At 38.3% G+C, this 14948-nt stretch overlaps 3 protein-coding genes across 3 annotated transcripts; 1 reads left to right on the top strand and 2 right to left on the bottom strand.

The window, feature by feature from the left end:
- Positions 1–488: 488 nt before the first annotated feature.
- On the bottom strand, positions 489–5999 carry PKNH_0932400 (conserved Plasmodium protein, unknown function; the record flags this gene model as incomplete). Its single annotated transcript, XM_002259313.1, has 1 exon — positions 489–5999. The coding sequence occupies one exon, from the start codon at positions 5997–5999 to the stop codon at positions 489–491; it is 5511 nt and encodes a 1836-aa protein (XP_002259349.1).
- A 2955-nt stretch (positions 6000–8954) lies between these two features.
- On the top strand, positions 8955–10229 carry PKNH_0932300 (protein disulfide-isomerase, putative; the record flags this gene model as incomplete). Its single annotated transcript, XM_002259312.1, has 1 exon — positions 8955–10229. One exon carries the CDS (start codon positions 8955–8957, stop codon positions 10227–10229), a length of 1275 nt encoding a protein of 424 aa, XP_002259348.1.
- A 1920-nt stretch (positions 10230–12149) lies between these two features.
- On the bottom strand, positions 12150–14141 carry PKNH_0932200 (heat shock protein hsp70-like protein; the record flags this gene model as incomplete). The annotated part of the gene is made up of 1 exon (XM_002259311.1): positions 12150–14141. One exon carries the CDS (start codon positions 14139–14141, stop codon positions 12150–12152), a length of 1992 nt encoding a protein of 663 aa, XP_002259347.1.
- Positions 14142–14948: the final 807 nt, after the last annotated feature.

The following is a 14948-nucleotide window of genomic DNA, read 5'->3' as shown; positions in this document are numbered from 1 at the left end:
ATGTTACTTGTGTTTTTATTTTCAAATTGTACAAGAGTTAATAAGAGGAACAAATTTGCCTCATCCTTTTTCACTCATAAAATAAAGAATTTCCTCACATACAGTTTTCACTATTTCATGGATTGAAAAAGGGAATGCATAGAGGTCGAAAAAAAAAAGCGACATGCATAATGAGTGGAAAAAATATGTAGAATGAAAAATAATGCTGAGCGCAAGTACACAAACACAATAAAAAAGGAGAGGATGGTGGTGGTAGTGGAAATGAGCAGCAAGTTTGGTAGGTCCATGTTTTGAGCATACCCAAGGGAGCGACCGACGGGTGTAAAAAGCGACGTGCCAATTTTATTCCTTCCTCTCCAGCTTTACCAACAAGGCTAATTTGCTGTGCCTTTCCTCCCTTGCGTAGAGCCCAACCGCGTGGCCGCGAAAAATGCACATAAAAAGGTGTAACGCATTTATGGGGCCCACTCCAGGGATATGGTACTCCTTCACTTTTTCCCCTTCTTTGCCCTCCTTTTGGAATTATTTTTAATTGATCGAAATGCGTGCATCGTTTTCGTCCTAAATTTGTCTTTGGTCATAATTGGCTTCAACTCAACATACGAGTATGGAAGTAGTTTGTCCTTTTTGATGATGTCCCCCTTTCCTTTCTTCGATGTGTATGCCTTTTTATCTGCTGTGACAAAGTTGTTCGTTTTTTTTTTATTTTTCGCTCTGTTGTGTAACTTCATTTTGGCATGCATGTTTTGCTTCTCACTCAACGCGTTATACTTTTTGCTAATTGCATCGTCTTTCTTTTTATTTCTAGCATTCTGCGAATTTGCATTTGGCGTGTGGATAATTATCTTTCCATCTAAACCTACTTCTACATTTGCATCATCTCCCTTGTCTTCATCACCATCGCTATTGTCATAGTCGGAGTTAGGGTGGATAGGCTGACTTCCTCCTCCACTTGCCTTCCTCTTTTCCTTCCTCAAACCTCGCTTAACGAAATACTGTTCGCCAAATAAGTCGTTTATTTCCTTTTCATTCGAAAAGGGGATGTTAAATTTTGCTTTGCTCTTAAAAAGGGAAGTTCCCAAGTTGTTGAGTACATCACTTACGTTTCTGTTCATTTTGAAATTGGTTTCTTCCTCTTTCCCTTTCTCTCTCTTTTTTTTTTTTTTTTTTTTTTTATTTTGACTCTGCAGTATGTTGTCCACGGCGTTTTTGATATAGTTAGTCTCCTTCTGTCCCCGCATGCTTTTTAAATTATCAAAAAACGTGCTTAAACTGCTGTTCTGATTTTTTCCCTTCATATTACGCCTGTTCGTCTGGTTCGTATTTTTTTTACCGCGTTTGTTTCTTCCTTTGTTTTGCAGAGCTGCTCCCTCCTCACGCTCATCATGGTTGTAGGTACTTGCTCCGCTCGATTCAGACAACGCATCATCTTCCGACATGGCATAAGACATGACGGACGACCCTTCGTCTGATGAGGTCGCCGCTGTGTGCGCACTTCTGCTTTTCAGTTTGTCTCTTCCCTGATTGTTCGTCATTCCCCTTCTACGCACACCATCATCATCATTGCATCTATCGCTCCCACTTCCACTATCGAGGAGCCCTTTCTTCTGTACCATTTTGTTGAATATTTTCCTATTCGCCTTGGACAAGTACTTCATAATTACATCGTATGGTTTCTCCTTGTGTTCAGTTCCTTGTTCGGATTCGCTTACAATGTGATATAATAAATATAGAAATTTCTCAATGAGGTAGTTAACCCCCTTCTTCATTTGTGCAATGGTATTAAGGAGATTCATGAGCTCTGTAATATCCCCTAGGACAACCTCTTTTCTAAAATGTTGCACACATGTTAGCAAAAATTTTACGAAAATTTTTAATAGGCTCTTTTCACTATTGTTCGATAAGGCCACGCATACACTGAATAACTGAACCTGGTCCCCATACTCAATTTTGTACCTTCTTACAAGCAAGTAGAGAAGGTAGATGGCTATCTTCTTGCAACTTGTTTCTTCCACCAACAAACCCGGTGTCACGTGCAGAAATAATGTCTTCAAATTTGATGATCCCAACTGGATTATATGTTCGAAGAGGCTATTTCTCCTCAACTTGGTGGTAAACTTTTTGTTGATATAAAATAAGGCCTTCATTATGAGGGGCAGAATTTCAAAAAATAATTCATGGCAGTAATCCCTATCGAGAAGTTTCCCTTCTTTTAGATAAAACGTTAGGCCATTTAAATACACGTAAAACTTCTTAATATATTTATTTATATTATAGTGGTCCAGGCTGTCGAAAAACGGAAGGATGTTCTCCTTTGTTATCATAATGGGGAGCTTGTTCTGAACCACTTTGCCGTTCATATATATGTTGCTAAGAATGAGCATCTCGTTTTTGCTCATGGGGTGCATGCCATTTTGCACGGTCTCGAATGTCCCACTGGCCGTGTGGCCCATATTCTTACTGACCCCACCACCACTGGAAATATTTTTTTTTGAAAAAATATTACCGAAATATTTAAACAGCGCCGCAACATTGTCATATATAAGGATCCTCACAAATTTGTATTTTTCTATGTCCATTTTTAACTCTTTTGTAATTTTTGTTCTTCTTGCCTTTTCCTTTTGTGCTGAATTGTCTTTTCGCTTTTCCTTCTTAATGAGGCCTTTAATTTTTCCCTTCTTACCAATACCATTTTGGTCCTTGTTTCCCCTTTGCTTGGATTTCTTGGAATTTCGTCTGGGTTTGTTACACGCAGAGATGTATGTCTCTTCACAATGGTTAGCCTTCTCATGAGGCGCATCTTCACCTGGGGCGCTAACGCAGTTATTTTCCATCAAGTTGCCATAGTTTCCATTATTTCTCAGCGCCGCAAGGTCATTTTGACTACTCATTCCAATTTCGCACATTTCTCCATTCACCTGGGTTGGAAGTTCAAACTGAACATTTGTATTTACATTGATGGGATTGACGTAACAACTGTGTTCTGCGCTTCCTAATTGGTGATTGTCTCCTCCTGTACGTTTTTCCCCTTGGAGGCGGCGCCCTCCGTCCGCTCTTTTTCCCTTCAAGCCGATAATTGCCCCCGTTGTGGAAATTTTCCTACTGATCAGTTGGCCCACCATATCCAGCAACTTCTGATAATACAAAGAGCAGAGAGTAAGCTCTTCATAGGTAAAAAATGGAGTCAAAATTTTCAACACAATGATTATGCTAATGAGGGAATAAATTTCCTTCTCAATTTCGTTCCTTAGGATAAGCTGTTCCAGCAAATTTAAAACTTCACTCAAATTTGCGTCGGAAGAAAAATGTAAAGAAACGTGTAACAAATTTGAGAAGCTTTCAATGACCATGGATACACTGGCCCTATTATCACTCGACTGCAAACCAACGTTGGCAAACTTCTGCTCATAATGAGACGTCACTATGGATATAAATCTTGGCAAAAATATCTTCAGCAAATTGTCGGATATGTTATTTAAGAAGAAATTATTTTTCTCTAAATTTAAGAGGCTATATTTGCATTTAATATCTTTCCTCTCTTTGTCATTATCTGCACTTTGGGGGGACCACTGCGCTCCTTGACCATTCGCCTTTAGAGTGGACAAATAAAAATTTTCGAAAAAGTTAACAAACAATGGTAACAAGTAGAAGTCGTTACAATTGGTGAACTTGGTTACTAATATGTATAAGTCTTCCAGGTTGGTAGATAGGAAGTAGTACAAATTGATACAGTCATTTAATGCCCGCGAAAAATGGACCAATATATTTTTTATATAACTTAAAAAGCACTTCTTCTTAATGCTGTACTCTTCTTCCTTTTCATACAAATCGATGAAATGCATAAGTAAAGGGTAGAAAAAATTTATCAGGAATTTGAAATTTCCTCCATAATACGTTTTGTTAGTATCTTTTAAAACTCTGTTTAGTATAAAGACATCCTTAGATAGCAACTCTCTGCTGGAGAAAAAAAAATATTCTTCGAAAAAGGTGCTGAAGCTTAGTATGCGGAATATCTTAGATAGACAATTCGTCAGGCAATTTTTGTATGTCTCATCTGCAGATTTGAGGATGATAATTTTGTACTCTGGTGGGAAGTCTAAATCGGTGATCCTTAACACAGTTGTTAATTTATTGCTATCTTGTGGTGTGTAAGATTGTTCTTCTATCTTGTTAAGGATAAAATGAGTGTTCTCCTCACTGGGGGTTCCTCCTCCTTTCTCCTTTGTAACATATTCATCCGAAATTATGAGCATGTACAAGCTCCAAATTCTTTTCAAAATGGCTGAATAGACTCCACTGTGCTTGGAATTGAACTTTTCGCAAAATTGATAAAACTCCTCCTGAGAGTCACTTTTTCCCTTATACAAATTAATGACAACGTTTTCGTAAAAGGTGAAAACTTCTTGGGTGGCCAAAAAGATCATCGGATGAATGGCAAAATTCTGGACTGTTAATAATTTGTTAAGCAATTGGAATGCATTAAAAATTATAAAGTAGGAATACTCAAAAACTTTCATTTTTAAAAAATTAAAAGAAAAATGCAGCAATGCGATGTGTCTATGCACGATATGCATGCTGCAGATTAAGCTGTATGCCGTCATAAATACACTCTGCGTTAGAGTATTCATGGTATCCTTCACTTCTTTGAACCCCCTTTCCATGCGCAAATCCACCTTATCATAAAAGCTCTCCAACATGGTTTTTATTTCGTCTTTTTTATTTTTTATTTTTTCATTTTTTAAATTTTCATTCTGGTGCAACATGTCTAAAAGGGTTGCTTCACTTGGGTGGGACGCTCCGTGTTTAAAGAAGGTCGGCTGGTCATTCGGAAAAAGAAGCGCATTTGTATTTTCTTCTTCCATTTGGTTGTAAGTAATATACTCTACCTCTGCACCTTGATTATTCATCCCCATATGGGCCCCACTTAGAGCATTTCCACCTCCTTCTCTGAGCTTCCTCTCCCGATCCGCCATATCGTTTGCACTTTCGTGTAGCTTCTTCAACAGCGTGAATAAAAGCATGACGTACTTCACCTTGGACAAAGAATGCACCATCTTCCCCTTGGCAAAAAAAGGGTGCTTATTTTGGAAATAGACTAATATCCACCTCAAGATGAAGAAATTAAACATCTGGTAGTAATCATCATATGTGTTATAATTCTCATTCAGATTTATTAACTCATTCAGGAGCTCAAAAAAGAGATGGAAAAATTCGTCTTCCTCATCCGAATTGACAAAAAGGGTGTCATTCTGTGTGGCTCCATTATCGCCCTGTTTGTGACCCCCCCTTTTGTTGATGCCCAACACCGTTGGCTGCACCTTATTGTTCTCACACTCCTTCTGGTATATATTAAAAATAGAGCAAAGTGAAAATAAAAATTTTACCTTGTACATATAGGGCATTATATTCGTCACAAATTTCATCACACTCATAAATTTACAGAGCAGTTGAAAATTTTTTGTAATTTTTATAGCTTTTAAATTCTTATATATGTACAGAAAAAAAACTTCAGCTTTGTACTTGGCGCTTATGTTCACATGTTCGTCATTTTTGTCTCTTATATTTTCAGCTGTGAATCCTAATTCTTCCACCTTCATCAAAACATGCTCGTGGTCTATACATTTTTTTATAACATCATATAGAATTGTGTAACTTATTTTTTGGAGAAGTTCATTTTTTTCATTAAAGAGGAGGCAATTTTTAAGGATATCTATCTCTCCAATTTCTTTTTTCCCAAATAATCGTTCCTTCAATATTTCGCTTGCATTTTCGTCTGCAAACAATTCCCTATAGTGTTCATTTTCCAAGTTTTCTCCATTTTTTTGCTTTTCATATTTCCTCTGGTTCACATATTTTATAATTACGTTTGTGATTAAGTCCTTCGTGGCGCTGTTCCCCTTACTACTCACGTGCGAACGGTCTTTTTTTTTTTTAATAAAACTCTTCGTCTTCTTCAAACTCCCCAAATTTTTCCTTTTGCATTTTTTAAACTTATCCATTTGTCCTATGCGTCACCGCACATGGGGCTGGAGACGATGTCTCTCCAAGTTGTTATGGTTACTGCTGTTGTTCTTGTTGCGCAGTTGGCGAGGTGGGTATAAGCCTATCCGCTGGAACACGTGGATTAACTTTTTATGCGCGTCGGGAGGAGTACCCTTCCGCTCCCTACTATTTGATCCCTCTTCGGTTAGTTTGTTCTCAATTCACCGGATTAGCCTATACCTGGTTTAGGCCCAACTCTTCAAATATGCGCTATGAGGGGTCAAAGACCAAAAAAAAATTAGTGACCTTCCCCCCCCCGTAGCGTATTATAAGTGCATACGTTCTGAGCGAATAAAATTTCCACCTAAAGCGGTTACCGGAAATGTAGAAAAAATGGTCTTGTGAAAGTTGCAAAAATACCAAAAAAATATTCTGACCTGCAGAAGCAGCGCTATTCACGCGGGGAACCTCCCTGGTTGGGAAAGAAATTAAACTCGCCAGTCGAGTAACTCAAAAATTGGCATAACCAAGGATAACCATACATGTTTGCAAAAAATGACGGGGAAAAAATATGCCTAACCCCATTTGTGCCCGGGTATTCAAAAATTAATTTACCTGGCACGGTTGCGGCAAAGTATGTAGGCATTAATTATACATGTAAGGAAAATGCCAATGGAAAAATAAGGTTAACTTTGGTGTCAACTTTGGATTTAAATGTGGTTTAATTTTTTTCTTCCTTCAATATTTCTTTTCTTTTTCTTTTTTTTTTTTTTTTAACCTTGTCGGGATTATTTTAAACGTACATGCATTCTCATATGTACGTGTATTATGGTGCGCATCTAGCTCCTTTTCTTTTTGAGTTCCGCTTCAGGGCAACGTTTTCATTTTCGCCTCACTCTTCGGATAAGCTATGACTGAAAGGGGGTAATAAAAACGGAGCATATAATTTCCGGAACAGAATTTGTAACGTCGCACCCTTTTTAAAAATGCATAGAATATTATCACAGTTTTATCGCATCTCAAAATGAACAGAGATATTTTTACATTATCCAATTTATGCCCATTTGCACTAATATAAAGAGCACGCTCTTCCCGTAAATGATGTTGTTGCATTTTTCATAATGCATACTTTGCCCAAAGCGAACATAAAAAAAAAAATCTGGAACATCCCTTGCAAAAATGGCGAAGCGACGTCGTAATCGCATAAAAGCAGGGGGACGAGTTCGTCACTTTTGGAAATAGGCCACACGTATATAGTAGGTATGCCATGAACGAAGCGCGAAAAATGGAAACCCAATTTTTTCTTTTATTCCATCTTAACGAAAAGTAGTCAGCGTTTATTGAGTAGTGTTAAACTGTGGGGACCATTTGTTTTTTTATTTGTTTTATTTATTTTTTTTTTTATTTAATTTTTTATTTGTTTTTTTATTTAATTTTATATATTTTTTGTTTTTACATCCCTTCCACATGTTTATACGAGCGAATTGTACAAATATGTTAACACGTGTGAACGGCGTTTCCAATTTTACGTCTCCCGTTGGGGGGTTACAAGAACATGGCTTGTGGCACTTTTTTTTTTTTCCTTCCTGGGAGATAAAGGACCAAAATGATATTCTACCTTTTTGGAAGGATTAACCGTTCACCATTTAGTTGCAGGAAGGATGAACCAGAGAAGGTAGAGGGGGGGGTGAATCGTTCCACGGCTATCAAAGGTTTGCATTTACGTATGCATGTGCTTATTGATGGGTTTTTGCCCCACAGAACGCCGTGTAAGGCAGACCCCCAGGTACCACCTTACACGCACACATTTGCGCAATTTGTTTTTCCACAAGGGCGTACTAACACGACTGCATTTGGTTAATTACTTTACCCATGTTACAGACGGGTGATGTTTTCGCTGCACCCGTATTGGCACACATACGAATTAGCTGTATTTCTGCAGGAGTAGCAGTAACCGTTTTGCTAATTATCTTTTACGTCATGGTTCTTCGTTTGTTTTTTTTTTTTGCATCGGTCACTCCATGTTCATCTTAAAGTAGACCATACGATTGATTACGGCTCTTAATCGGTGGTTTTTCCTCCCGTCTCGGCGTGCGCTAGTAGGATATTATATTACGAATAAAATTAATCCTAAATTATGCCAAGTTTTCCTAGTCCCTTCTTGGGGGGTACCTTTCCTTCTCAACTCCTTTGTGTTTCCCCCAATTTTCTAATAGTCTGCACGTGTGTACATATAAGGGAATGCAGATATTTCTACCAAGCAAGGATTAACACATGTACTTGTTTGACTTCACATATGCGTGTAGCATACTGGTTCCTTCATTTTTTTTTTTTTTTTTTTTTTTTTCCACCCATTAGTATACTGCACATAAGGTTCCTTTTCCATTTTCGGTTTGTAATTTTTTTTTTTTTTTTTTTTTTTTTCCTTAAAAGTGTCACTGTTCACCGATCATTTGGTTAAGCCCTCCGGCGTTCCACAAATCGAGGCTGTTAAATTAGTGCCGCTGGTATGAATAGGCCAAAGGGGAAGCACTACAAAGTAGCACCAAAATAATTCCCCTCCACAATTACAGCCATTCCCTGTTCCTCCCTTCCCACGCAATTCTTCGCATTTGGAATGTGTATGGCACACATATATATATATATTTTTTTTTATTTCTTTTTCACTTCATTTTGTTTTCTCTCTTTTCATTCATTTCTAAGGTAACCCCGCAGAGCACGTGTCAAACGTGCCTAAGAGCATACACTGTTAAACCGTTTCTACGTTCCCCTTTTGGCCCTCCCCCAAGGAGCCACTTTTGTTAACTGCCATAGTATACGTACGTGTAGGAAGTTGCAAAAATAAGGTTTTTTTTTTGGACCAGGGGGCAGTTCTCCGTGCGCACCGGTCCCTTTTTCTTTCTGATTCTTTTCCTTTTCTTTCCCCCCCCCGCTGCGGTGGACGCCGCAATTAACGGTGTACCCTAACGAGGATGAAGCCCGTGGTACCCCTAATTTTCTCGCTGATGCTCCTGGCGGGCCTATGCCCCAGGCAGGCCTCGGGTTTGTACTCAAATGTGAAGGAAATCAAAACAGTGGAGAATTCCAAAGAATTTGAGGAGTTGCTAAGTGCCAAAAAAGTCTGTTTGGTTGAATTTTACGCAACGTGGTGCAGAGCCTCCAGAGGGTTTGCGAACGACTTTACCAGCATAGCCAAGACGATAAAAGACGACATAACAATTTTGGCCGTAAAAAATGAAGATATAATTAACCAGTACAAAATTGAAACTTACCCAAGTATATATGTTTTCTTCTCAAACGGTAATAAAAAAGATGTGGAGAAATTTGATGGAAATTACAAAATAAAAGAAGTGATTTCCTTTGTATATGATAGTATAAAAAAGCACCGTTTGAAAGAGCTAAATATCGACCTAGATGATGTAAATAAAAGTTCTTATAAAAAAAAAGGAAAGAAAAAAAACGATGGAAAAGTAATTATACTAAATGATGGCAATTTTGATAACAGTGTGTTACAGGATGATGAAAACGTCTGGTTTGTCTTTTTCTACGCTCCATGGTGTGGACACAGTAAACCGATACACCCCATGTTCGACCAACTAGCAAAAAAAGTATCTCATTTGAAGAACGCACGAATTGCCAAAATAGACGCTACAGTGGAACAACGATCAGCGCAAACTTATCAAATAAGGCATTATCCATCTTTTAGGTTATTCCCATCAGGAAAGAAAAAATCACATAGTGCTATAGAATATAACGACTCTAGAACGGTGGAGGATATGTATCAATTCTTTTTAAAATACTATTCAGAAAAGAAGGAAGTAATTCAGTTAACTTCTCAACAAGTGTTTGATGAATTTTGCGAAAAAGATGTATGTCTCTTAGCTATTTTACCAAACAAAGAAGACACTGAACTGAGTTATTTCAAATCCTATGTGCAGATACTTACCAATGTTATTAAAGACGTTAGTACGTTACCAGTCACTTTGTTGTGGACTCAAGCAGGAGATCAACTAGACCTTGTGCAGAAGTTAAACCTTACATTCGGTTTCCCCACTGTTATTGCCATTAGCTTTTCGAAAAATGTCTATTCCATTTTGAAGGGGAATTATTCTGAGCAGTCCATCAAAAATTTCATCACACAAATGATGATGGGCAAATCTTCTGTCGACAATTTGGTTCCCTTTACGGTGAAAACGGTACCCAAATTTACTTTTACCAACGAGCAAGAAGCCAACTCAGAGTTGTAAATTGAAGCGCAGAGAAATTACCAAAATAAATGGAACAAAAAGGGAGGATGAGGAAATTATTTGAAGACGAAGTATTCATCAAATTGCACGAACATGTAAATATTCATTGGGCTATATATTTTGGGCTAAGTTATACATTGACCCAGGTCCCCCTTTCTGTGTTTTATGTTCATACGAGTAGGCATATTTTGCTTGATGCCCATCTGGGTTATAGTTTACCCCCCTTGCGATGTACTCACAAATTGGAGGGTGGGGAAAAAAAAAATAGCTCCTTCCTTCAACGCAATCGATTTTATCAACTCATTTGGATTTCTGCGAACTTCCTTGAATTTTTGTACTCCTTCACTCTCCAGCGGTGTTTTTTTTTTTTTTTTTTTTTTTTTTTTTTGGGTGTGTGTGCGCGTTACTTATCCCACGCAGGGCCCCATTATTTTTGCGGCTATTTTTGATTGGTGGGATATACCAAATACATGGTTTTCTTACATTAACACACACGACTATGTGTAGTTATGCGTAAACATATGTGCCAGTTATTCCTAAAAAAGGATGCCTTCTTCAATGAGGCAATTAAGTACCATTTTGGAAAAGCAAACTGAGAAGAGAAAAATCGAATGCCCGCTAAAAGGGGGAAGTGAAAGGCGAGCCATGCTAAATGGGCCCAACAATCCGTTACGACATCACGCATGTGTGCAGTATAGACTCAGGTCGGTAACGGAAAATTTCCAACCGTACAGTTAATATCACCAAAAAGGTATGTCTATTTGTTGTATACTTAATTACGCATGTTTATATCTACCTAGGAATATTTCCACCGAATTTTTGCATATGCATGTGAAGCCCATTCTTTTGGAGAGTTATGCAGAGCTTCTTCTCCATGCATGGGCTAAAAAAGATGCCCATTGGGGGAAGCGTAAAAATGTGCTCTGTCCAAATTGCCGCCATGGCCCCCCAATCATAGCCTTCCAATTTTTTTTTTTTAATAACACTTCATTTATTTATTCATTTATGATTATTCAAGTTCTATAATTAAAAGGTATGGAAAAAATTTGAAGCAAAAAAATATGTAGAACTCATGAACTGGCGCTTCTGCGATGCGGGTCTTTTTTGCGCACCGTAGGGGTTGCTCCTATGCGTATATACATATACACAAGTACATACACATGTATGCATATGTGGCTACCTTCATGATGCTGATCAAAGTTTCAATGGCCACTCACCTACATGCGCACGCTATCCGCAAGAGTGTGAAAACATGCAGTTCCTTTAACATAAAACATATTTAAAAATAAATATAAGTACGTATGCCTCATCGATCATACATGCCCCCATATACATATGCAATTTTAAATGCACGTAGTAGACACACAGGTGAAATTCTGTCCCTTTCAGATGGGAGGTCAAGGCTTTTCCCTGTTTCACTTTTCAAAGCAGTAAATGCATACATATTTACATATAATTTACTTTATCACCTGTCGCGATAAAAGGGGAGCATGGTGAAAAAGGCTTAAAAGGTTTACACGCCAAAGGAAGGGATTAAAAATGATTAACCCTTTTGCATTTTAAAAATAATCTGATATATCAGTTTGGCATATGTGGCGTGGTAAATAAAGGGCAATGGATTAATTTTAAAATGATACGAGCGCTTTCAAACATATTCCCTTTGTTTTTGCGTGGCTAAAAGATGCATGTCCAAAATATGTTCTCACGCACTGCTTACATTCACGTGAAAAACGTTACACCTATCGTTCGGTTTTCAGGAGACAAGAGGTGGATCGAAGTGTGTTTGAACGTTGCTTAATTCTGTTCTGACGACAGTTTGGGGTTTCATGTTCTGGGCATAGTTCTGTGTATTATACTTTGTTTTTCACCACATAGCAGCTATATCGCTACATATCCCCCGGCATGATTGCTCGAATTTCCCTACGCGTTGTCCTTGCTCTCTTCCGTCTTACTTTCGCTCTTGGGCTGCTCCTGCTGAGCATTCTGGGAGGCGTTGTTCTTGTACATTTCCTGCGAAATGGCCCAGGACTTTTCCTGCAACTGTTTCGTGGCGTCCTTAATTCCATCCAAGTCTTCAGTTGACAGTTTCTCGCGCAGGGTAGTGATTTTCTGTCTTAGCTCATCCTTATCAGAATCAGAAATTTTATCCTTGAAGTCGTCTAGCTGCTTTTCTGAGCTATATATTAGTGTCTCTGCTTCGTTTTTTGAATCTGTCAGATTCTTTTTCTGTTGGTCCTTTTCCCTGTTCAGTTCAGCCTCTTGGACCATCTTCTCAATTTCTTCCTTGCTCAACCCTCCACTGCTCTGAATGGTAATTTGCTGCTTCTTGTTCGTCATTTTGTCAATAGCGGAAATGTTAATAATTGCGTTTGCGTCTACATCGAAGGTGACTTCAATTTGAGGGACTCCTCTAGGTGCAGGTGGAATTCCCACTAAATCGAAAGATCCTAACATTTTATTATCGCATGCCATTTCTCTTTCTCCTTGGAACACTTTGATACTCACCTGTGTTTGGTTGTCAGCTGCGGTGGAAAATATCTGCGATTTTTTCGTCGGGATGGTGGTGTTTCTGTTGATCAATTTGGTGAAGACTCCTCCTAGCGTTTCTATACCAAGAGATAGGGGAATTACATCTAGTAATAGCAAATCTTTTATTTCTCCTTTTAATACTCCTCCCTGGATAGCTGCACCTAATGCAACTGCTTCATCAGGGTTGACACTCTTGGAGGGATTATTTTGAAATATCTGCTTCACTGTCTCCGATACCTTTGGCATTCTCGTCATACCACCAACAAGAATAATTTCGTTAATTTCATCTTTCTTCACATTTGCGTCTTTTATACATTTCTCACATGGCTCGATCGTTCCTTTTAACAAATCATGACATAGCTCTTCCAACTTTGCACGAGTCAACTTAATTTGTAAATGCTTTGGTCCCGTCTGGTTCGCAGTAATGAAAGGTAAATTAATTTCCGTCTGTGTCTTGCTGGACAGTTCAATTTTGGCTGTTTCAGCTGCTTCTCTCAACCTCTGTAAAGCTAATTTATCATCTTTCAAATCGATATTTTCTTTCTTCTTAAATTCTGCTATAAAATATTCTAATATTCTCTGATCAAAATCTTCTCCTCCTAGGGATGTATTTCCATTCGTCGCCTTAACTTCAAAAACACCTCCCAAAATTTCCAAAATGGAAACGTCAAAGGTACCACCTCCTAAATCATAAACGGCAATTACCTTTCCGTCGCTCTTTTCTAATCCAAATGCTAAAGCCGCTGCTGTTGGCTCGTTAATAATTCGGAGCACATCCAAACCTGCAATTTTTCCTGCGTCCTTGGTGGCTTGCCTTTGTGAATCATTAAAATAAGCAGGTACTGTGATAACAGCTTGGTGTACTTTCCTTCCCAAGTAATTTTCAGCTGTTTCTTTCATTTTTTCCAAAACGCATGCTCCTATTTGACTTGGGGAATATTTCTTCCCCTGGGCCTCTATCCATGCATCCCCATTTGGTGCTCTAACAATTTTGTACGGTAAATTTTTTTGTTCCTTTTTAGTTGCATCTTCATCAAACTTTCTGCCTATAAATCTCTTGGTTGCATATACTGTATTTTCTGGGTTGGTTATTGCTTGTCTCTTTGCCACTATACCAACCAATCTTTGGTTATCATTGGTGAATGCTACAACGGAGGGGGTTGTCCTAAATCCTTCTGCGTTTTCAATAACCTTTCCTTGCTTTCCTTCCATAATTGCCACACAACTGTTCGTTGTGCCTAAGTCAATACCTATTATGTCTCCGGATGCTCTGTTCAAGTTAGTCCTGCTTGTGCATAGTTGTCGACTGTTATCCTTTAAAATACTATTCTTCACACAACTTTCCAAAATTTTCACGATACTTTTCTTGTTTAGCGATGCCATTTTTACGGGGATCTGCAAGGGGAAAGGAAAAGATGAAAAATAAAGTAACGTTCTGGGGACAATACGCACGATCCTACGTAACATGTATACAGATGTAATGCATAAGAAGGGGTATACACCCCCTATGCGTGCGATGCACCACTCGAAAAAATAAACAAATCAGGAAGAAATTCGAACGAGATATGTGTACTCCCCAGCGCTGGGCGCGCAAAGCGAAACAAACACTTTGTACACACCACGACCAACGCCACTCCGCAACATTGACGGTTGCGCCGCTTCGATGTAGGCATGTACCGTGGGACACATATAATATGCATTAAACCGTGTATTCGGTGTCAATAAGCTTACTTGTCAAATGCTCTATTTTTGTAGGAGAGGTCAAATTATCAGCAGATTAAAACGGAAAACTGCTTCGCGATAAAGCTTTAATTTCGTTTGCGCAAAGGGGTGTGCCTACGTGAAGGTTAACACTTTTGGCTTTTAATTTTTTTTTTTTTTTTTTTTTTTACTTCTACAAAAAATGTATCTGTAATTCGGATGGCTACACTCCAATAAGTATACACGCATATATTATGTACGTACAATTTTTTCTATTCCGTTGGCATATGGATGTTGCCCTGGGGCTTATGAAAAAAGTGGAAAAGTTGGAGTGGGTAAATATAAATGCTCATGCATTTGTGTATAAATGAGTTTATGCATACAATGTGGTTATTATACCAAAATGTTGGTTAATGGGGCTACATGTAATTTAAAAAAAAAAAAAAAAGATAACTGTAAACACTTATTTTTTTTCGAAAATTTATTCCT

This window comes from Plasmodium knowlesi (genome assembly GCF_000006355.2).
Source record: "Plasmodium knowlesi strain H genome assembly, chromosome: 9".
Lineage (NCBI taxonomy): Eukaryota > Apicomplexa > Aconoidasida > Haemosporida > Plasmodiidae > Plasmodium > Plasmodium knowlesi.
Note: the sequence above shows the minus strand (reverse complement) of the source record. Positions and strands in the feature narration are given on the sequence as shown.